Source organism: Typha latifolia, chromosome 10 (assembly GCF_019914945.1).
Source record: "Typha latifolia isolate L0001 chromosome 10, TyphaL0001v2, whole genome shotgun sequence".
Taxonomy (NCBI): domain Eukaryota; kingdom Viridiplantae; phylum Streptophyta; class Magnoliopsida; order Poales; family Typhaceae; genus Typha; species Typha latifolia.
In genome coordinates this window covers 5,468,819-5,492,237 of record NC_133095.1, presented here as the reverse complement: position 1 = coordinate 5,492,237, position 23,419 = coordinate 5,468,819, and the positions used below count along the sequence as shown (strand labels likewise).

Below are 23,419 nucleotides of genomic sequence, written 5' to 3'. Positions count from 1 at the left end.
CAGCATTATAAAATCACCAAAGATCGGGTGCAAATTATAAAATAGGTAAAATATAGGGTGTGATTTATAAAAATCCTTTAAATTAATTATATTGCATAACTATTATGCCCCTACTTTAGTCAACTCACATGAGAAATAGTATCATTACTCTTTTAGGTTTGCTAACTTTATCCAAGAGGTATTCTAAGTATTTCAATTTCTTTACTTTTAAAAATAATGATATATCCTCTATTTCATCGGTATAAATCACTGTATTTTTAGACAAGAAAATAAAAATAAATAATCGAATGATTAATACCCCCCATATGTAGGGTATTAATTAAAAAAAAATGAAGAAAAATGTCAGGAATTTTTTTAATAAATTAATAAAAATCAATTTCATATTCTAAATACAATTTCAAATATACTCGATGCAATTATTCTCCAGTAACATAATTTTGTTTAGTGTCTACAAAAGTATTACCACATAAAGTAATTAGCTACCGCTTTTGACTCAACTATTCACTCGTATCGTCCAAATAGTTTCCTTTTTTTAGCTAACTAGGTCTATTTTCTAAAAATACTTTGTGAAATAGGTTTATAATAAAAAAATCACATTTGCCAAAATAATTCACTCTTTTCATTAATAATTTTTCGCTATAATATTTGAGAGCAAAATTCTAACGAAAAATAAAATAAATTACTGATGATGATAGTGTTTCAGTAGCTTTATATGCATAATTACATCTTGATAACAGCATTGAAAGACTAATCAAGTAAAGAATTACTGACGTTGATAGAGAATCGCTTTCACTAAAAGTAGTTTTAATTCACCTATTTATCCGAAAAAAACCTAGTTTGGAAAAATTGCTTAGATTCCTTTTACGACCGTAAGATATTAAACTGGAAATTTTCTAGCTCTTATCACAAACAAGAGCCAAATGTTTCTACGGCATTTGGTGCGCTTGAGATAGTGCGCGAAACTCCCCCGATGGCTGCGTCCTTCCCGTCTTCCCACTCTTGCTCTCCCGCTTCCTCACCTCAAATCGCCGGCGCCCACCGTTTCCTCTGCTTCCACCGCCCTCATCGCCGCATTGCGCCCACCGGGGGGCCGTCTACGAATCTACTATGTTCTCTCTTCGCTTCTTCTTCTTCTTCCTCTCGTTTTCTAACTGTTTCGGAGCCCATTTCCTGCAAAAGAGGCCACTTTTATAGAAAGAAGACACGTTTCACCGTTCGGGTATGTATCTGGTCCTTTTTACCTATACAAGACGTATCTCATTGCCGCAAAGGTCTCAAAGTTTGAGGGTTTTTTTTTTCCAACTATGATCTTGATTTCGCGTATTTGTTAGAATGTCCATGCTTATTTCTTGTTAATTTGTATGTTGAGTCCAAAATGTAGTTTGATTTGCTCCTTTTACTAAAAAAGGAGGCGCCTTTGCAATATCAAAGGAAATTGGGAAGAAAAGGATGAATTATGAGTATGCAGTCTTTTCTCCCCTCTATAATATATCATATTGGGGCTAAAGTTGTGGTCTGAGATGGAATACTAATTTGGGGGGTTCTCTTACGATGAACTTGAGTACTAATTTGATAATTTGAACGCCTGAGTTCTCAATATTGTTTAATTTGCTTCTTTTGCTAAAAACGGATGCTTGGGAATATTTTCAAGATACTCGAGGCCAATATCAATTGGGCTAAGCTGCAGATGAAGTTCTGGTGCTAAGAATTTAGGATGTCTCGAACGTCTGATAGGCGAAAATTATTAAGCCATTGCTGCTAGAAGTGTTAGCGGTGTCCATGACTACTAAAGAAATTCTCAGTCAATAACTTTATTCAACTTGAAAGCTACGTTTTGTTGAAACAAGACAAATGGAAGTCTAAGTCCATTTAGCCTCCTTCATTGATATGGAACTTGAAACCCCCCTCTGAAAGGTACTTATTTTTTTTTCTCCTCATGATTTTAAATCACAAATTGAAAAGGAAAGAAGTCCAAGAGAAGTGTCAGGTTTTGCATGATAGATGTAGATATAGTGCATATACGTAATAACACTATACAGTAAGCTGAGTGCATCAAATGCTACTAGTAGTAGGAGCGTTACCATCAGGGTATAAGCTTCTTCACCTATAACCAATATTTGACTCCTCCACAACCAATTTAACTCATGTTAAGCAACATCACATACACAATCACTCGTAAATATATTTAACGTTCAATCCATTACATAATTACATTTACACATTCACTTCCTAATACAAAAAAATATCAAGCTAAAAAGAAGCAGTTTCACTGCAGTAGATTCAACTGAGTTATTCATACTTTGGAATTTCTTTGAAGCCTAATCTACAATAATTGACCAGACATTAGGTTCTGCAACATTAAGGTGACATATTTCAAGATGTATGAATGGAAATGTCGAGACTAATATAATTAATAACTTTATTATAGTGTTGCAGAGAAAAAAAGAGTTATTTAGTAAAACTAAGAACCTTAAATTTGGCACTATTCCATAATTTGTAAGGAAATAGGTATGAAGAAAGACCCTTGTTGGAATGTGCCATACTGTAGCTGTTGAGTCAGCATTGTGATATCAATATGATTGCTTTGGACCTGCTCCACAAGTTGGGAATCATGGGGCATCTTCTGGTATAATCCAATTTGCCTTTGTTTAACTAATGACAAGTGGTAACTAGCATCCTTAGTATGATTAGTGCATGGCATTCCCAATTTATCTTGCTTTGAATTCTAAGATGTAGTAAAAAGAATATGAATTTTATTGAATTGTATGCTTGAACAATATGCAATATCTCATGTTCCAAAGTTCCATTCATTTAAACAATCTATAAGATACTTAGATATTATAGTAAAACTCAGATATCTACTTTATCTCAATGGTAAACTAATATGAGTAGTGTTCCCAATTTGTAATCACATAGGACACAAGTTTTCTTATTATGTGTTTTTTTCCTCAGTTCTTTTGGATTGCATAATTTGTTGGCACTACATTTTGTAGTTATATTCTTAACTATTTCTAAATATATGTTAGCTACTTTACTTTGCTGAGAATAAAATGCAATGATCGCATAGCTATTACGATGTAGTATTTCACTATTTTCTGTCTCTAATATTGTTTCCTTAAAAAAATGAAGGATCAGCAAACTTAGAAAACTACAAAATAGTATCTTTCTATCTATATTGTACTATTCTTCATGTGGCTAAGGGAAAAATACATTATCAACAAGCAACGATGCAGCTCTTTTTCACTCAAGACAATCTCACAAGTTTGGGTTGTTCACAGGCATCTTCTCAAGCTGATGCAGCCGGGTCCAGTCCGTTGTTGAACAAAATTTCTGAGTTAAGAGATTCATGTTGGAGATTTTTGAGGCCTCATACCATTCGCGGAACTGCTTTAGGATCCTCGTAAGTGCCTAAACTTTTGACTAGATGTGTTTTCAACTAATTAGTAGTTTCTGCCATTTCAATCTTGAATGGAGCTCCTCAGACTTCTGATTCATATTCAATTGTCTTTCTCCTGATGTTAGAGCTTTGGTCGCAAAAGCTCTGATAGAGAACCCAAACCTGATAAACTGGTGGTTGACATTCAAGGCATTCTATGGACTTGTCGCACTTATCTGTGGCAATGGTTATATTGTTGGAATTAATCAGATTTATGATATCGGGATTGACAAGTATGTTGATCTTATATTTTTTGCTTTTTACTTTAGTTATGTTATGCACTATCTGCTTATAAGTACATCCCTCATGTCTCACCATGCGATCCTATTTTTCATCTTTCTCCTAGTTGATGAAATTCCCATCATTGCAGCTTTCATTTTCTAAACTCTTTATTTGCTGTTTGCCTCAGTGTATATATTTCCCTACATTAGTTATGATTATTCAGGGTAAACAAGCCATATTTGCCGATAGCTGCTGGTGACCTCTCAGTCCAGTCAGCATGGTTTTTGGTATTATTCTTTGCAGCAGCTGGACTTCTTATTGTTGCATGGAACTTTGGATCATTCATCACTTCTCTCTACTGCCTCGGACTTTTTCTTGGCACCATATATTCTGTTCCTCCATTCAGATTAAAGAGATATCCTGTTGCTGCATTTCTTATTATTGCAACGGTATGCTTTTGGCCTTTTTCTTGCCCCTGGATTTACTAAACATTGACAAAGCACTTGACTGGAAATCATAGGACCATAAATTTTAGAATTCACTTGTGGATAAATAGTAAATTGTGAAGAAAATGGTTGTGCTACGAGATAATGGAATAATCTCCTACGCCAATCATTTTTACATTTACCATCCTCTTATGTGCATTAAGTGCATGGGTATTAGGTACTGACTACCAAAAATGATCAAAGTCTTGGTGGAATCTGTTATCTTCTTAGTGCGCCTTAGAAGACAGAATATTCTATTGTGAAGAACAGTAGATGAAGCAAAAGAATGTCTTGCTCCTACTGTGTTCTCAAGTAGTTTTCCTTGTTAAAAATTACTTATGAAAATAAAACAGATCAAGCCAAGTAGGGAGGCATAATTTCTTCCCTGTGTGAGCTACCATATAATCATACTTTTGCTCTTTCACATATATGACTCTAGTCGGGAGTACAAAAGGAGAACTAGGTAGTAGTATTTCAATTTGAACATGACCTTTTTTTTTCCATTGTACTTTCCATGGAATGAAAACTGAAAGATTATTCCTTATTTGAGTACTTGGTATTATGTTGAGTTGAAGTGAATGTGACCATGGATTGCCATGCCGGTGGTGTGTTGGCATGTGGCGTGGGTCATGTCATGCTACTCCCTCATGTAGAGGCATGCCCGTTGCATGTATCACTCGTACTCTTCAATATTGAAGATATCGAGCTACACGTCCTTATTGCCGCTTGATACCTATCTAGATTACTCAAAGAGACTCCCTTTTGAGGCCTTTTGTTAGTAGGATTATTTCTCAAACCAAAAAGAAGAAAAGGAGGAGAAAGAGGAGGTCCATCCAAGGATGGGAATTTCAAATCTCCTAAATTTTTTTTTCTTATTTTCTTTGGTTTAGAAACCAAATATAAGATTTATTATCTTAGAAAATATAAAATGAAGCTAGATCTATCATTTTTAGGAGTCATTCTACACAAATCTAGCATTTTGTACTAGATCTATATAAAATACTATTCAAAGCATACAAATCAAAAGGGAAAGGAAAGGAAAATTATTTGATAATTATGTGAGATTATGTGTTTAATTATATTTCATCATTTCTACTTGACTATTGCTATATTTAAGTCTTTTACAATATTATCTAGGATCAAAAACTCTTAACATAAGCTTTAGTAAATATATATTAGAACTCAAATATGCATAAATATTCTTAAAGAACTTATTTAGAAGCATGCTAGTATGCCAGTGGCACATTGGGGCATGCCGACTAGCATGTGCCATGCCAATAGGGTATTAATACATGTGCTATTGGTGTGACAATCGTTGAATGTGACTAATAGCCCATGGGTTAACTACTTAGGTGGATAAGTTTGAAGTATTAACTAATCATCACATAATCATACTCATATATATGCATTTCACATAATCTAGCCTATAACAAAACTTTACGTGCAATATCAATTATAATGCTTAATAGGTTTTCTGGAAACTGGGTTTTCAAGTTTCTTAATTGCTGATGCTTTTATGGACTTGGATGTGAATTATAATGCTTGATAGGTTTTCGGGAAACTGGGTTTCAAGTTTCTTAATTGCTGATGCTTTTATGGACTTGGATGTGAATTTGTTACACTGCATTCAGAAGGCGCTTTGTCATATGACATGGGTTTGCTGATTAATTATAATAGTTAAAAATCTGTAGAGCACTTTAGATTATTGTATTGGATTAGTCACATTTTTTCATCTGTGGTTTAGTTCCACCAGTGTACAATTTTACTGTCACTACCGATCAAATAGTTAAACATTCCAGATTTCCAGGGATTGAAAACTTACGAGTGAAAGGATTTCTAGCTTATTTTCTTTGTTTTCTCCTTGAATTTATGTAATAGAGCTGACAGGAGGAATATTGGACTGAACTCATAAGAAACAGATTGTTTTCTTCTCCTTTTTTTCTGATTTGTTTTCATAGAGTTTTATACTAATTTGTTTTGTGCTCGATTCCTTCTTTTAGCATTAATTACAATTTAGGCCTTTTAGTCACCAACTTTTTCTCTCTCAAATTGATTAGGTGCGTGGTTTTCTCCTTAATTTTGGTGTATACTATGCTACTAGAGCTGCACTGGGACTTACATTTCAATGGAGGTAAAGAGTTACATATTTTGCCACATTGCTCTTTAACTTATACCTATGAAATCTTGAAATGATGGACCATGAGTAGTATGCATGTACTTATAAATTTGTAAAAGCTGCTCTTGCATCTATCTCATTGAAGACACATGCATCCATGATTGTGATGTTTAATTCCATGTACATCTTTCTATCTGCAGCTCACCTGTTGCTTTCATCACGTGCTTTGTGACATTATTTGCTTTGGTCATAGCTATAACCAAAGATCTTCCAGATGTAGAAGGAGATCGCAAGTGAGTAACCAAAATAGCTTCCTTCTGAATATTGATGCATGAGATTCCTGGACTTTACAGTAAGCTGAAACTTTGTCTTCCATGTTTGTTAGCTTTGCAGACACATATATGCGTGCTGTGCAATTTCTGCAGGATTTAGACTTGCAAATTTTAGTTTCCTCTTGTGGTGACTTCCTAATTTGGTTTTATAAGAAAGCTGACTTGGATGCCATTGGTAGGCCATTAGTTAGATCATGCGTTCTCAAACTACATTTTTATAGAAAGCAGACTTCAACACATTGGGAAGTACCACCACTATGTTATCGATTGTTATTTTCCACTGTTTTGAAAAGCGGAAAAGGCGGCCGCCATGGCGGTGCGGCACACCGGCCGCCCTGCCATGTTGAAAGGCGTCGGCAAAAGGCGGCCAAGTGCCTTGACGGGCTAGCACTTTGGCCCGCCAAGTCAAGATGCAGTTATTAGTGAGTGGGTTGGGTTTTACAGTGGACCGGGTTTAATAAAACTAACTAATATAAAAAAAAATCAAACGCCATGTTGATCTCTATCATTTTCTCTCTCTCTCTCTCTCGCTGCACATCTCTCACCGACAAACCCTAGAACTAGCTCTTCCATAGCCGACGGTAGTGAAAGGTGGCAACCATAGCGAAGGCAACAAGCGGCCGGTGGCATCGGGCGGTAACGTGTGATGCTCTCTCTCCCACTCTCTTAGTTAGTCTCTCCCACAACGGTACTCATATCTCCTCTCTCTCTCTCTCTCTCTCACTCTCTCAGTTTCTCTCTCTCCCACTCTCTCCCATCATGAATCAATGGGTTTACTGCTTTCTTTTCTCGAGCTTAAATGCTCCCAATTTTCCCTAGCTTAATTTTTCAATTACTCTTAATCTGCTATGATATATAGTTATAGGAATTAATTAGAAATTTAGAGGAGTTAATTGCTAATTGCTTTATGAATTATTGAATTAAGATTATAGAGAAAGAATTTTTTTTTTCACTGTCATGCATTATTACTAATTGCCTGCTATTTAAGTATATAATTTCTAATTAGAGGATTTTGAAATGTGATTCATGCGAATAAACTAGAGTTAGTAATCAGATATCTCAGTTATTCAGTTATCACTAATAAACAATTAGCCAATGTAATTATGTTATTTAGTGTTTTGATTTAGTGCACTATTAAAATTTCTCTATATACCATGCTTATTTATTTATTTATATTAAAAATGCTAGACTGCCTTGTCACTCGCCTTGTCGCCCGCCTTCCGTCTTGGCACTAGGCGGTGGGGTGACCGCCCGCCACCTGCGGCCGCTTTTCAAAACATTGTTATCTTCTCATAGTTTAGTTGATATATTCTTACTGGCAGGTCATAAGCTGGCCAGAATTTCTATTTGTATGCAAAAATATATTGATGTTTTTAACTTTTCTATTTTTAATATTTTTTCTTTTTTCCCTTCCTAACAGATAAATGATCTTGTAAATTTAATTAGCTTAGGATCTAAGTGTAGACATGTTTTTGGTTTTTCACAACGTTGGAACTTCGAAGTGTCAGTCTCAGTTTTGGCTGAACTTGCTTACTACTTTATAAGAAGGTCCAAACTCCAAAATATCAACTTCTAGAGTAGACATGGTTTTGGTTTATAACGGCTTCCAGAATATTGAAATTGTGCTTAGCTCGTGGGACGAAGGTTGGTTTGTTTTGGCCATTTCAGTAGTTTAGTATTTTATAATATTTTGGTTTTGATATATCAATTTCAAAGCCCACTAAGTACTGCCAACTTTTAAGAGGGCAATCATCATTATACCTTCATCATAGTTCAAGCTTGTTTTCTGTGATGTTGATGGCTAGCTAGTGCACAGATAGGCTCCACAAGAATTGTGTTCTTTTGTTATTGTCAACCTTATTTTCACCCTTTAGAAAGTGGTGCCTACTTTCTGGCCAAAGCAAAATAGGAGTGGATGAATTCCATGCAATTAGAGGGCCAGAAAATAGGTAGATTGCTCCAATTTCTTGGTTGCAATTTTAGGATACTGCCACCGGAGCAAGTTGACATTAAGGGTATCATTGAAGGGAAGAAGATTAGGTATGAAACATAATTATAGAAGTTACGGATAATCTTGCAATACCAAATCTTCTTTTATAATTTTATTGCTGAAGTGTAGAAGTTTGCTTCAGTGAGCACTTCGACATGCAAGTTGTTTATGCTCTCTATCAAGATTTGAAAAATCGGGATCAGGATCGTGATCGACCTTTTGAGAAAACGATACATATTGGCCGAATCGCCCGTATTAGCCGTATCGTTTGCCTGGATCGGATCAGACTTTTATTAATTATGTAAATTCTAAATATTATTTTAAAATACAATTTTTTTTAGATTTAGAAAAATTAAAAAAAAATTAGAAAAAGGAAAAATTATGGTGCAGTGAAAACTAAAAAGAATAAGAGATTAGAGAGAGAGCGAGTGAAAGAAAAACCCAAAAAAAAAGAAAAACTTTGGTACAATGAAGAAGAAGAAAAGAGAAGAAAAAGAGAGTGGAAGAAATGAAAAAATGGAGATAGAAATAAAGAAATAAAATTAAAAAATTATATACCAGAGTTTACCGGAGTTAGATCTGTGTCGCCGAAGCTCACTGGAGCTAAATTTCTCCGTAAGAGAAACAATGGTTATATGGTAAAGAGAGAAAAAGAGAAAGAAAGAGTAAAAGAGAGAAAAAAGAGAAAGAGAGAGTTTGGATCGGGCATAGATCGGGATCAACTGATCCTGCTGACAATGCTTTCTACATTATATTGAGTAAGCTTAAATCAATCCATAGTAACTTCAAATGCCTTGGTTTGGTGGAAAAAAAGAAACAGATTTTTCATATTCCTAGTAATAAAGAAATTGGAGAATTATGTGAAATTGGTGATAAATTGAAGGAAAGATTTAGTTTATCTACATATCAATGTGTTTGAATATAAAAATATAACTATCGCTTTCTATCAGCTTAAGCTTTTAGAGTTATTGGTGAATTAAATTATATCAGAGAAGGTCCTAAGTTTGAATCACATTATGCTTATCCTTTATTTAAATATTAAACTACCACCCATTTAATTCAAATCCACTTATTGGGCTTATTAAAAGACTCAAGCTGAGAAAGAGGGAGTGTTGAATTATAAAAGAATAAAACCACAATTCTCTATTAGCGTAAGCGTTTAAAGAAATTGGTGAATTTACATGATTGTTCAATTCAAACTAGCTTCCAATTTTAAGACCCCAATGTCAGCTAAACTAGGGGAAATTTGGATTTCTTCAATTTTCCAATTCCAAAAAAATACTAATTGGAATATAATGTAAATCCATCGATCAGTGGTCTATGAAAGGCAATTTTCCTATTTTTTTTGTAAAAAGAATGGTATCACAAAATTAGAGTCAAATCTTGGTTAAATTTGGAAAAAATGGCTTTTTTTTAGAGAATACTAGTAAGACTTAATGCTATAATAGATAATAACAACTATAGCAACATAAGAGATAAATCTTAGGAAATGTATTAGTTTAGACAATCTTTTTGGTGAGAAGTGAGGAGATTAACAGGATATAGCTACTGAAATTGGCGTCTTAGCTGACTTCCACGATCATAATTATATACATTAACAATGCACCTCTGTCATCCACGATTGATATTGTTCTTTTTTTTTCCTTTTTCATTTTGTATATAAATGTGCAGCTCTAGAACTTACTACTATTGTGCTTGTGCATTGTAGTGTGGCACCATCCTCATTATCGTTCTTGTTATAATCATATAATTGTGCAACATATGTGTTAGTCATTGTGTAATAGTTTTAAACATGGATGGCCGTGTCGGTGACGTACCAGCACGTGGCATGAGGAGTGCCGCACGGCACCCTTCCTAATAGCTTCGCCATTGACCTCATTGTCGAGCTCGTTGACATCGCTGGCCGTCGCCGTCGCCATCGCTGCTCGCTTTCGTTGTCACCGACGCCCGAGCTCGCGTCAGGTGCCCTAGCCCGAGGGAGGGGAAGAAAGAGAAAGAGAGAGATCGAGAAAGAGAGAGAGAGGGTCTATCGGTTAAAACTTAAGTTCCGGATCCCCTCCTCTCTCTCTCTCTCTCTCTCTCTCTCTCTCTCTCTTCTTTCCCCTCCCTTGGGCTTGGGCACTCGACACGAGTTCGGGCGACGGCAAAGATGTTATCTTTTTCTCTCCTTTTCTTACAGCACGTGTCGTACCGGCCGGCGGTTGGCATAGTTCGTGCCCGTGGCACGGCCATCGTTGGTTTTAAAGTCATACATTTTGTTCTTCATTTATTGATAATCAACCTAACTTAGTTTTGTTGGGATTACTCGTGCTTTTTTCTTGCATCACTTATTACACTATCAAAAGTTCCTTCTTTTATGGATATGTGGATATCATTGGATATGTTTCTAGTATAGATTAATATCCCTTTTTTTCCTAGTTGCTTGTTCAACTTTAATTTCATCTCTTATGGTTTTTGTCTCTGATATCTTGATCCATTATTTAGATTTTTGTATCGTGGTCATAATTTTATGATTTATTAGCATAGAAAACTAATGGATATAAGGATGTTCTACATGCATATATCAATGAATGTCAAACATACATACATTAACTATTCGTTCTCCACATGTTTAATTCTTTCTGTAGGTTTGAAATATCAACCTTGGCAACAAAGCTTGGTGTCAGGAACATTGCATTGCTTGGTTCTGGGCTTTTGCTGGCGAATTATTTTGGTGCTATTGCTGTAGCTATTTATATGCCTCAGGTGAACTTACTATATCTTAAACATTCCTAGGGGCTCTTTTCCCTTTTCACCTGGAGAGGAATCAGGTTGGATACTATCCATCCAACATGACTTCTATACCCAGTGTTTATTTATGCTGAATTTATGCCCTTCCAGCTGAATCAATATAGAATGTTCTCAGGATTTTGATATAGGTAACTAGGTATTATGTTTGAATTAGATCTATTATAATATATATTTAAAATAACAAAAGTCTATAGTCACATCCTCGATTTCTTTTTGACTTTTTTCTAGGGTTAAATTCATCTTACTCTCTTGTACTTATGCATATAATCACTTTACTCATATGTACTACTGTTAAATCAATTTACTCCATTGTATAATTTTTGGACCAAACTAGTTCCTATGCTTATAATTAAAGTAAAATGTTTAGTCCAAATTAACAGAGATTTCTTAAATTACCAAAATGCTCTTTTATAACAAATACAATAAATTACCAAAATGCGCAAAGCACCCTTATTCTTATTAGTTTGTCTAACTAATATAACAGGGGCATTTTGGTAATTCGGGTGGGGCTTTGTTAGATAGGTCAGAAATTCTAACATTTTCATTTTAGTCAATAAGTATAATAATTGGTTTAATACAAAAAATTATATATGGAGGTAAAATGATTTTATAAGTAAGTATAGAGGGGTAATATATATATAATTCTTTTCTTAATTCCCTAATTTATTTGCCCTAGCTATGTCCCCTGGAGATGTTATATATGTGAAGTAATAGTGCCTTATATTTTTCTATTCAGAACAACATAGATGTGACTGCTATCCTATTGACATTCCTCTTCATTTTAAACCAATCAGATTATAGACTTTCTTATGTACTTGTATTTGCAAAGACGAATGCACTACACCTATTTGGACATGCAATAAATTGATCCATTGTCACTCCTAACATGGCCTTATTTGTTATTCTTATGTTGAAATGTCTCACATGGATACTTATCTTCTGTAGCAATAATTGATGTAGAATTTACATATAAAGTGTCTTCATCTCTATCTTCTTTCCCTCTCTACTTTTGTCTCACAATTGCTTGAAGTGGTACTCATTTTGTTATCAATTATTAAAGAAATCCAATTTGAATTTGACCCTATTTCTTTTTACCTTGACTGCCTTTTTGTTCACTTGTTGCCTTGCAGGCTTTTAGATGCAACATAATGGTGCCTATACATGCTTTTCTTGCGATTGGTTTGGTCTTCCAGGTTCCATGAACTCTTCTTTCTATCTCTTAATGTCATCTAACATGTTGTAGTAGGAGTCCAACATCCATGAATTTCAATGGTTTGGCTTGCAGAAAAGTTTGAAAGATTTTTCTGCATGCACCAACTAGACCTAACTTGACAACCCATTTTGTGCAAATTGTGCTAACAACATTCATAATAGCTCCATGCAAAAAAAAAGAAGAAAAAAAGCAAGAGTTACTTTTAACCAAGGATACTTGTGCTAGTGGCTCGGTGTGTGAACCTTAGCTTGGTGTGGTACTTATTGCTAGCACATACTGTGGTGAACCAGTATGTAATTGAGCTTGACATGCTGAAAAAAACAATCTTTGAACCTTTCTAGGGCCTTAAAATAGGTTTTAAGGGCTGAATTAAGTCTTCCAACGTTAGATATTAGTATAGCATATGTTTATTTGATTTTAAAACTTGAAGTATAATTTATATAAATCAAGCATTGAAATGGATGAAAGAGACCCCAAATTAAGTTTGTTTAAAGTAAAATATGTTCAATTCCTAGTGGCACACACCTACATGGATGTTCATGACAGTATCAAGATACTCCCCTCGTATCAATTCAATAATTTATTGGCAAGATATGTATGAACATGTGCCGATTATGTTGACCAGCAAGGCAATCCATCATGTTACCTCTACCAGTATGTGATATGTATGGAGGTTATTCCCATAGAGTAATGTCTGGTCATCTACATTTACATCTAATGGGACTTGCTTCTGGAAGTGCTTTGCTTCCGGTCTAGTAAAGTATTGAGAAGAATCAGTTCTCTGGTGATAAAAGGATATCTTGTTCAGGTATGGTAATTCATGATTTGTCAATTTCTAAGTTCAATTGGTATATTTATGGGTACATGAAAATCAAGAACTTCGACATGTTCTCATGAAATATAAATGGGAACTATGAGTCTGATTGTGAAGATCAATAGGAATAACTATGGGCAGCATCAAAGGTACTGCTACTTCAAAGTTCATTAGTTATCTTAGAAACTCTGCTAAGTTTTGGGATCTCTTTAACCATAGAAGGGTTCTCTGGCAGCTAGTAGAATACAAAATTGAGGAGATCAAAAAGACATTTCAAAATGATGGTATGTATCTATAATCAAACCTGAATTTTCAGGTTTGCTTCTGCAGACCACCTGTCCTGCCTGAGGGGTGCTTGTGCTGGTAGGCATGACCCATCCCAATGCTAGGTTGGCACATGACCAGGGTTGTGATACAATCTCTCCTTAAAAAAGGTTAATTTGATTCACAACCAGATCTGGGCAGAGATTTACACAGAGCTTTCAAGATATTTCCTGACAGATTTAACCATTGGATCGACGTGACATTTTGATATATTGTAGCCCTGTAAAAGGGCTTACCAACTAATCTAATTTTATTTGAATTGGATGGCTAGATCGAGAGATATTGTCAAAATAATGTACAAGGGTCGAAACGTCAGAACTGATGAATTCAGATCCAAGCGGAAATTGAGATTTGTGGGTGGAGGCATGGACTCCTAGGTGGAATATAGTGGTGGTAGACCGGGGATGATGGGGTGGCACCTATAGGATTACTAGTAGTGGAAGGTTAGGGATGGTGGATAGGGTTGAGGCAATGGTAGGAAGAGTAGAAGAAGAGAAAGAAGTAGGTCAACCCTAAGGGTCTAAGGTGGTAGGTCGGTCGACGAGGTTAGAGGCGGTGTAGCCATGGTAGGAGAGAACAAGAGAAGGAGAGAAGAATATTTTGGGAAGAAACTCAATTCATTCGATACCTATAATAAGGTTGCCTTCCACATATTTAGAGGTCAACCTAACAAGCAAAACAAACAAAAGATAACCGTAAAAACAATACATCATTGTCAAGCGCGTTCTAATGGGCTCGAGCGTGTTTGAACGGGCAAAACACATTCTCTGTATTTGTGAACGTGTGTAGGCGTTCGAACGTGACTTTCTCGCATTCAAACGTGAGAGCCAGAATCTTTATTCTTTGAAAACAAAAGTGATTTAACTCGAGACAATTAGATCCAATCCCTGTCGTATCAAGTTGCCGATGGCACCCACAAAAACCAACTTGGACTACTTCAAATTGGCTTCCGACAGCATTCTACAGCATTAGGAGGCACCTTGAGCCCTCCCACGATAGTTGGAGAAGGCTAGGGCACTGATATGCCTTTTCACTTGCCCGAGAACAATATCTTTTCTAAACAGATTGTGATTTACTCACCATCCACTTCAAGCAGATTGTTGTAAGTGAGATCCGCCTAGGTGGATCCTTTATAAAATTGCCAAAGTGGATCGTCTTAATAGATAATCCGTTCATCATCTTTCTTCTCCGATTGAAAGAGGAGAAGAGATGCTTCTCTAACTAAGGCATGACACAGGTTAAGAGGTGGAAGATCTCAACAGTTGTCACGACCCAAAATAGGAATCATGACCGGCCATGCATCTCAATATGCTTGAGATGCACGAAGCCTTATTAATACTCTCTACGTGTACGATGGCAAAATAAATAAATAAATAAGAATGTGCTATATTAAATTTTATAACTAATTGCAATAAAAATATAAAACAATGTTAATGTTTTTGAGTCTCTAAACTAAATAAATAAAATGTCTAATCTAAAGCATAAAATCAAAAGAGCGGAAAGGTAAATAGGTGAATTCTAAGTGGAGGTGGAGTTCGGGTACATCTCGCTCAGTAAATAAACAAATACAAAAAAACAAAAGAACCCGTGAGCCAACAACTATAGCTCAGTGAGTGGAATCCACTCACTAACCTAATAAATTTTAATTCATATTAATGCTGAATAAATTAAACTAAAAGCAACAATATCCATCACAATATGCAATAGGCATGCTCTCTAAATAATAACAATGATAACAATAGAGAGAGATGTTACTACTTATAATCTTGCACGTTTTCAACATATTAACATCTTTTAATATTTATACTGTCATATGTCTCAATGGGTCTAAACTCTATGGATCCACATCAATTAGAAGTCACCTCGAGATGACACTCGGGACTTTTCTTCATAGCTGATCCGGTTAGGGTTATCAGAGGGTATCATCCTGTGATCAACACACTCTGTCTTTTCCTCTAACCGTTGAGAGAAGTTAGAGTCACCTAGGAAATTTTCTCATTTTTTCCTAGGACTGTTCCCTAACCCCGCCAGAGTCACCTAAGAAAGTCACCACAGTGATCTAATTTAGTACTTTCCCCTGGACTTCCAGATAGACTTGAGTCACCATGGAAAATCGCAAACGATTTATACCGGGATTGTTCTCTAAGTCATATCAATACTAGTCTTATTTTTTTTTTTCACAAATTTCAATATTAGCACAAAGTATGGTGATGCATTGAATATAATAATTAAATGCACAGAAAATAAAACAATTAAATTTTCGCACGTACGGATAAACTAAATAGACTTGCACACAGAAATTGCAACAATTTAATTTTTACACATGAGGGTAAAATAAATAATTTGCACACAGAAAATTTACATGGTCTGACAAAAATACGAAATATAATAAAATAAACACGTGAGTGAACCCACTCACCTGAGTCTAGGCAAGACAACCGAAACCTCAAATCTCTAGCTCACGTACTAGAATTCACCACCTTAAATAATAAATAATATTCAAATTTTTAATTTGAATAATAACAATATTTTTAAAATTTAAAAACCAAAAATAACTAAAATGGGTTTAAAATTACCCATTGGATTGGGCTGGGCTTTGGCCGGCCCAATCCAAAAGACATCAACTAAATCGGATTGGGCCGAGGCCCACCAGATTAATTGAATTGGGCTCGGGCTAACCCGCAGCCCACCAACTTAAGTGGTTCGGTTCGGGTTTGTAGATCTGAAATCCAAACCCGAACCGAACCCGACTTAAAAAAGGAAAAGGTGGTTGGCTCGGGTTTCACTCGAGCTCAGCCAACCCTTTTCTTCCCCCCTTCGCGACCGACGCGAGAAGATGACTGAGGGAGAGGGTGACCGCCGGCGACCTCTCGCCGGCGACCTTTTCACGACCACCTTCAACCTCTCCTCTCCCTCTCACCCTTCCTCTGTCGTCCTCACGAGGTGGAGGAGGACTCATCACCGACGGCCGACGCGGAATCCAACGCCGATCAGAGCCACAAGGGTCTCGTAGAAGACATCTCCGACACCAGGCTTGGAGCACGAAGCCTCCGGTGACGATGCGGTTGCGACTCGAAGCCACCGGCTGGCCAGATTTGTCGACGAGGCCGAATTCCGCAAATTAGGTATTTCGGATTTACCTAATTAATTTTAAATTAAACTAGAGGGATGAGAGAGGGCTCACCGGGGAGGAGTGTGGTGGTTCCAATTTCCTCCGGCGACGCTCCGGCTAGCCGATTCCACGGCGACGACTCCGACGGTGAGGAAGAAGCGAAAGAAGGGAGGAAGGAGAGAGAGAAGAGGGCTGGGGGTTGAAGAGAGAGAGGATTAGGGCTAATTTATAAATTAGAAGAGGATTAAATTTAATCCGATTCGGATTAGATGAAATCCCCCTTTTATCAGCCTCGACGCGTGCTGGAGAGGGAGAGGGGAGGGCTGCACGTGCAGAGCACGTGCACCCTCCTCTCTCAACCCCTTTTTTTTTTATAAATTTATTTTGGTTTTGACAACAGTGATGCATGGCACATCAATCCTTGCCTGCCTCTCATGTTATTGCATACTATTAAGAAAATTGGGAGTGTCAGCTAGCTGATGGTATGAATTCCATGGTGCCACTAACATGTACGACATATTAGAGAATAGAGAGGCATTATATTATTGCCTGCCTCTCATGTTATTGCATACTATTAAGAAAATTGGGAGTGTTAGCTAGCTGATGGTATGAAATCCATGGTGCCACTAACATGTACGACATATTAGAGAATAGAGAGGCATTATATTAAGCATACTGTAATTTCATTTCTTCTTTTCTGACTAAAGTTTAATAATCTCCTTTTGACTTGATATTTTGTCCTGTGCATGCTTTTCAGGGATGGGTTTTAGAACAAGCAAATTACTCTAAGGTAAAGTTTTATCCATAAAAGATTGTAGTTCTCTCATAGTCAGCTATACCTGCTGGTTTTCTTAAGGGATAATTCTATTTTTATCTTCTGAACTATCATTATTTTTTACTAATAATATCTTGAATTTTTTTGTACAAATGACATTCTAAACTTTTATTTTTAGTACATAATAACTCCTTAATGGAAGGAGTCAAGTGAAATATTTCTGATAATTCAAGGAGTTATTATATATCCAAAAAAATTAAAGAGCTCATTGTGGAAAAAAGTAATAGTTCAGGGAGGGTAAAAAGAAAATTATCCATTTTCTTAGTTATGATCTGAATATGTATCATATTAATTTCTGATCATCAAATTGTGAAAGAAAAATGCATGGGTTGGAAACTGAACAAGGAGCTAACTACAGAGAGAAAAAGTAATTCTTAAGCATATCATTTACTTTTTGGGAATGTGATACTTTATTGAAGATAAATTTGTAATACAGGACCTTCAGGACCACACCTAATTAATTATGTTACTGTTACCTGGAGATGCTCTTCAGTGTATGTAGCTTTGATGGTATTTGAGCACCGAAATAGCGCACACTTTGCGATGCATTTTATTTTGCTAATTTAGGTACATCTCAACTATATAACCTTTATCATGGGTGCTAACAGTTTCTTTTCCTTTTCCTGCAGGAAGCAATTTCAGAGTTCTATAGGTTTATTTGGAATCTCTTCTATGCCGAGTATATTATATTTCCACTAATATAGAGAAATAGCATAACCAAATAATATTCTTTTGTCCCTTCTTTTCCATTTTTCTTTAGAGGCTTCCATCTCTAATGTATGCATTACATTTGATCTGAAGTTCTAATCTTATCGGTATCTTGCGTGGCCTACGCAGTATGAAAGACGAATTTCTCAAATATGTAAATGTTGATTGTTAAATAAATCAGGATTATTAGATTATTCTGTTTTATGTTTTAGGGCTATCTTCACTATATATAATATATTCCTTGAGGTTACGAAACTTGGTATTGGGATTGGAATTGGTCGTTAGAAAAAATGATATGTAGTGGATGTATTAGTCGTATTGGCCGCCTGTATCTGATCGGACTATTTTTAATTACATAAAATTTTAAATATTAATTAAAATATAAAATTTTTTTAAAAAATTTATGAAATATAATAGAAAAAATAAGAAAATAAAAATTAGTTATAAATGAAGCCTAAAATTTGAAAACTACAACTTAAATTAGGTAAATTTTTATACTCATAAATGACTACGAAAATAAGAGTTAAAAACATAAAACTATAATAAATTTCATCGTTGTTATATATAGCAATAAGAAAAGATAACTTAAAAAGTGGGTGAGAAAGAGGGAAAGAAATATGAGAAAAAAAAACTCGAGTTAACCAAAGTTTGGATTAGCTAGAGGGGCTCACCGGATTGACCATTAAATGAGCTTGGTGACGTGTGAGAGTGGGAAGAGAGTGTGTGAGAGAAGGGTAAAAAATTGAAAATTTAAAAAGTCAGTTGATAACATCAATTATTAATCTCCTCTTAAGTTAGATATATTTTAGATTGAACTTGAATTTAAAAAAAAATAAAATAATTTCAGCTGATATTGTTGTTTTCGGCCAAGATGGATTGGTCGACTGGTTCTGGGTTTGGATTGAGATTGGTTATCAGATCGGCCTATTTTGGGATCCATGGTTTTCAGTTACATAACTAACTAATGCAGTTGGTTTAATCCTGGAAACACTAATATTCTGATGGAAATATGGTATCTGAAATATTCTTTTGGCCAGATTCTACTGGCGATGCAGGCAGATCCTATTAAGATAAAAGAAGAATGCTTTGGTGGGTCTGAAATATACTCCTCCATTCTCTATAAGTGATGAACCTGCAGTTAATGTACTAACTCTTCAGTTGTCAATCTCCATTTGATGCTAATAGTTTCAGCTGAAAATTTCTCCAAAGATTCGGCAGCTCTTGTCTAGGTTCTTGGTTTTCCTCTTGATAACTTATAAAGCTCTTTTTTAATCCTCAAAAATGAATCGAGGCTAAGTACTTAGTAGAGGTTGTGCTGGTCTTATTCAATAACATTTTTTTCAGAATTCAAGAGCTCGTAGGTAAGAGTGTAATCGGATCTGATTGGTTCGGATATGACACAAATTGGATTCATATCTATTTAATTTTGTTACATTTGGACTTGAATCGGATTATAAATAGGAAGGTAATTTTAGTCCGTTTATTATCAAAATATGTCTTGATTTGAATTAGATTCAAATTCAATTAGAGAATGCATCGGATTTGGATTCCTCACGAATAACTATACTATGAAATAAAAAAGAAATACAATGATCTTATTCCAAAGCAACTATTCACAAATTTTGGCATTAAATTATAATAGTTTAATAGCTAAAAATTAGGGCACAATACTTCTAAGTTCTATTATCTCACTGAACAAGGCACAAGCTTAACATAGCAAACATAATTACATAATTTAAGTACTCGAGATTATTTATACTATATAGAAATTTGAGTAATCCAATCCTTCTAATTACATAATTTAAGTACTGCCATCTCAAAAAGAATAGCTGCCATGCATACATACACAAAAATGTCACTCTATAGTCATGACAAGATGAGTTTTAATATATGATGTTTTTGAAGACTTTAAGAGTAGAAGTCCCAACTTTGAAACTCAATAGATTTATCTGATCATATAAACCTTCACTTGCTCAAGTCGAATTCACTTGTATATGATATTTTTGAAGATTTTAAGAGTCAAAGTCCTAACTTCGAAACCCAATAGATTTATCTGATCATATCAACCTTCACTCACGCAAGTCGAATCCACTTCTGTTTAAGATTTTATAGCGGTTAGTGAATTTACACAATAAATTCTAGTATCCTACATATTTGCCAGATAATCATGTTTATTCTCATATTTGCTTGGCTCGCCTCATTTTATGAGTGATTTATACTGTCTTTCAAAGACTACAATTTATGATGTATAATAGTGAAATTGCGTTGAAGAATAGTCCTCAAATCTTCTCTTGAGTTTTCAAAGCTTTTTGGGAAAATAAATTCCCTTTTTTTTGTGATAGACAAGAAAAGGTTACAATAGAAGTCACAAGGTGGGTTTAACCAGACCTTGCTAACCCGATTTGCTAGGGCAAACCTAGCTAAACTATGGGCCACAAAATTATTTTTTCTACTTGTGTAGCATATTCGTATTAATGGGAGCTCCTTCATTCGTTCTAGGGAATCAACTGATCTTTGTGTTCATTGAGTATGTTAACCAGCACTTGGCAATCACTGAACAGCTAGACTTTGCTTGTAGGCATCTTAAGGTAGGCTTCCTCAATTAGTAGATGCATAGCTAACATCTCACCATGCAAACTATTATAGCAGTTACTGAGGAGAGAAGCTTTGCCCAAGTAGATATCTACTAGGAACTCTAAAATAATTAGTCCTGCACCACATTCATTTGAGCCCTTCCATGCTGCGTCTGTCAATCTCGATTTTGTCGAGAGGAGTTAGCGAGACTAAAGAGACCGATGGAAATGAGGTGAGGGGAGGAGAATCATTTCGAGTTGAGTAAGAGCTTAGAGTGGGATAGTATTCTATGCGGGCGAGGTTTTTTCCCTCCAAAAATTAGATTGTTTTTGGCTCTCCAGAGAACATTGAAGCAAAATGCTAGAGCCTTGCAAGTATGCACGAGAACCACACTACTCTAGCAAAATTACATTGTAAGAGTAAGCGCTCCATGGACTCTGGCTGGGAGGAGCAAAATGGGCAGGTTGAGTCTATTTCCCTTCTTTTAAGCTGTAGAACTGATCTCACTGGTAGGGCACCCACCATCTTTTTCCAAACAATTGGCAATCAATGAAGGCAGCTAAGTTCTCAGGCACTCGACTTCCAACAGGTTGTTCAAAGATTTAACATCTAATTCACATTTCCAGAGTTACTTCCTTAACTTTTGCTTATATTAATAAAAGCATGAATAGATTGAAAAGGAAAGAAAATATCCATCCAACATACTGGTTGAATCCGTGTCTCAGGAAACCGAAAGTCTTAAAGGGATTAGATAGATCTAGACTCTGTCCTGAAAAGGAATATAGTTAGGTGGACCTCAAAATATGATGGTGATATTGTGTACCTTTGATTAAATTAAAGTTCCTGTGATGGAACCTTGCATTTTATTTTTTCATTGTTTTTAAGAGAAGTCAGTGAGGCACAGTTATTTTTATTGAAAAGTTATAAATATACGAACTGAAAAAAAGGATTTAGAGAGAGAGAAGTCCGTCGAAGCATTTATAGGTAATTTTAAAAAAGTGAGAATTTAACGATGTCCAACTAAATAGCGGCGTTATCCGACTTAGAACTCATAATTCTTCATATAATAATATGAGCCCCTTTTAACTAAAGAAACACTATTCTATTAGCAAATAACATTTGAATGTCACCTTACTACTATTTGTAATTAGGAATTTGCATGGGATCAGAGTAGTAGTTTGGATCAAGGTGGGTGTGTTTAATAAATATATTGCTTTTAGAATGGTATAGAAGACCATTTTAACTGAAAGTCACAGCAATTGCCATGTACTTAATGCAATGAAGCTCATATCAAATTTCCCAAATTGTACAACTCTAACCAAACCTGTTACTCACAATGTGATTTTTTTTTCTCCTAATACTTTAATCTCACTCTAATGTCTAGATCAAGAGCTGCTAGGCTATTGTTGAACTTTCAATTAATTTAACCATAGAAAAGGACATCCTACCTTAGCTTTAGCCACAGCAAAAGGTTAAAACGCATCTATAATTCTTTTCTCCCAAAAGAAGAAGAACAACAACAATGGCAACTCAATATGATTCCACTACGCCGCGCCGATATGATCCGAGCATGTCAAGAAGAACAAGGAGGTCCAATTCAAACGCTACCATTAATTCTCATGACCAAGACGAGGAGAAACTTCTGAGGAGCATTAATGATCTGCAACACCTATCACTAAAGGAGTTGATGGAAGAGAGCAACGGAGAGGAGAAATCTTTCAGCAATAATTATCAAGGCAGTGATGCTATCAGTGATGAGGTTGTGATCAAAGCAGCAGTTGAAGAGAAGGGGGATCCGGCTATGGTAACAAAGCATTCTGAGATTGTTAGAGGAGCAAAGATGGCAGGAACTATTAGTAGATGTGTGAAAGTATTGAATCAATTGATCAAGACTAAGCGCTCGTCAAAGAAGAAAAATGTAGTCCCTTTAATGATGAAGTAGATTTATATATGATGTCTTCTTGGATATATCTTTACTTACTAGTGACAGAGATCACATATATTTATACATCCATGCAGGCAATATACCAATACTTGGTATTTTGGAGAGAGATGTAAGTAGCTCACTATATATATGGTCTTCTCCTGAGTTATATATGCATATATATATATATATATATATATATATATATATATATATATATATATCAATCTCTTGAATAAAGCTAGATGGAAAGGAAGCCCATCCATGGCCATTTTTCGAGCTCTATCATCATATAGTTTCATACTTGGTTCCCTGAATGGAAACAAAGTCACAGTTTAGACAAACATGGCTATGTGAGTATCCGTGCATCCCAACGCTATAGTTTAAGTTTACCTTTCTCTAGAGAGACTCACAAATAATTAAGAGGTTACTTCTGAGTCACTCTCTAATCTTGGCCTTCTTAACTAACTAGCTTTGGTAACTGGTAGCATAAATATTTTTCAAATATTGGTAGACAAAACAGTAAGGAAAAGAAAAAGAAAGA

The 23,419-nt window shown here is 35.5% G+C and overlaps 1 protein-coding gene across 1 annotated transcript; it reads left to right on the top strand.

Annotated features, from left to right (window-relative positions):
• Positions 1-899: 899 nt before the first annotated feature.
• Positions 900-18,571, top strand: LOC140796828 (probable homogentisate phytyltransferase 2, chloroplastic). Its single transcript, XM_073149968.1, has 10 exons — positions 900-1,219; positions 3,279-3,400; positions 3,523-3,669; positions 3,882-4,107; positions 6,201-6,274; positions 6,460-6,552; positions 11,209-11,326; positions 12,502-12,564; positions 17,592-17,624; positions 18,299-18,571. Exons 1-10 carry the CDS (start codon positions 971-973, stop codon positions 18,371-18,373), a joined length of 1,200 nt encoding a protein of 399 aa, XP_073006069.1. The 5' UTR covers positions 900-970; the 3' UTR covers positions 18,374-18,571.
• The last annotated feature ends 4,848 nt before the right edge of the window (positions 18,572-23,419 follow it).

Coding starts and splice junctions, on each gene's coding strand:
- LOC140796828 (XM_073149968.1), top strand. CDS start 971: ATGGCTGCGTCCTTCCCGTCTTCCCACTCTTGCTCTCCCGCTTCCTCA. Junction 11,327..12,501: donor TAGCTATTTATATGCCTCAG/GTGAACTTACTA, acceptor GTTGCCTTGCAG/GCTTTTAGATGCAACATAAT. Junction 17,625..18,298: donor AACAAGCAAATTACTCTAAG/GTAAAGTTTTAT, acceptor CTTTTCCTGCAG/GAAGCAATTTCAGAGTTCTA.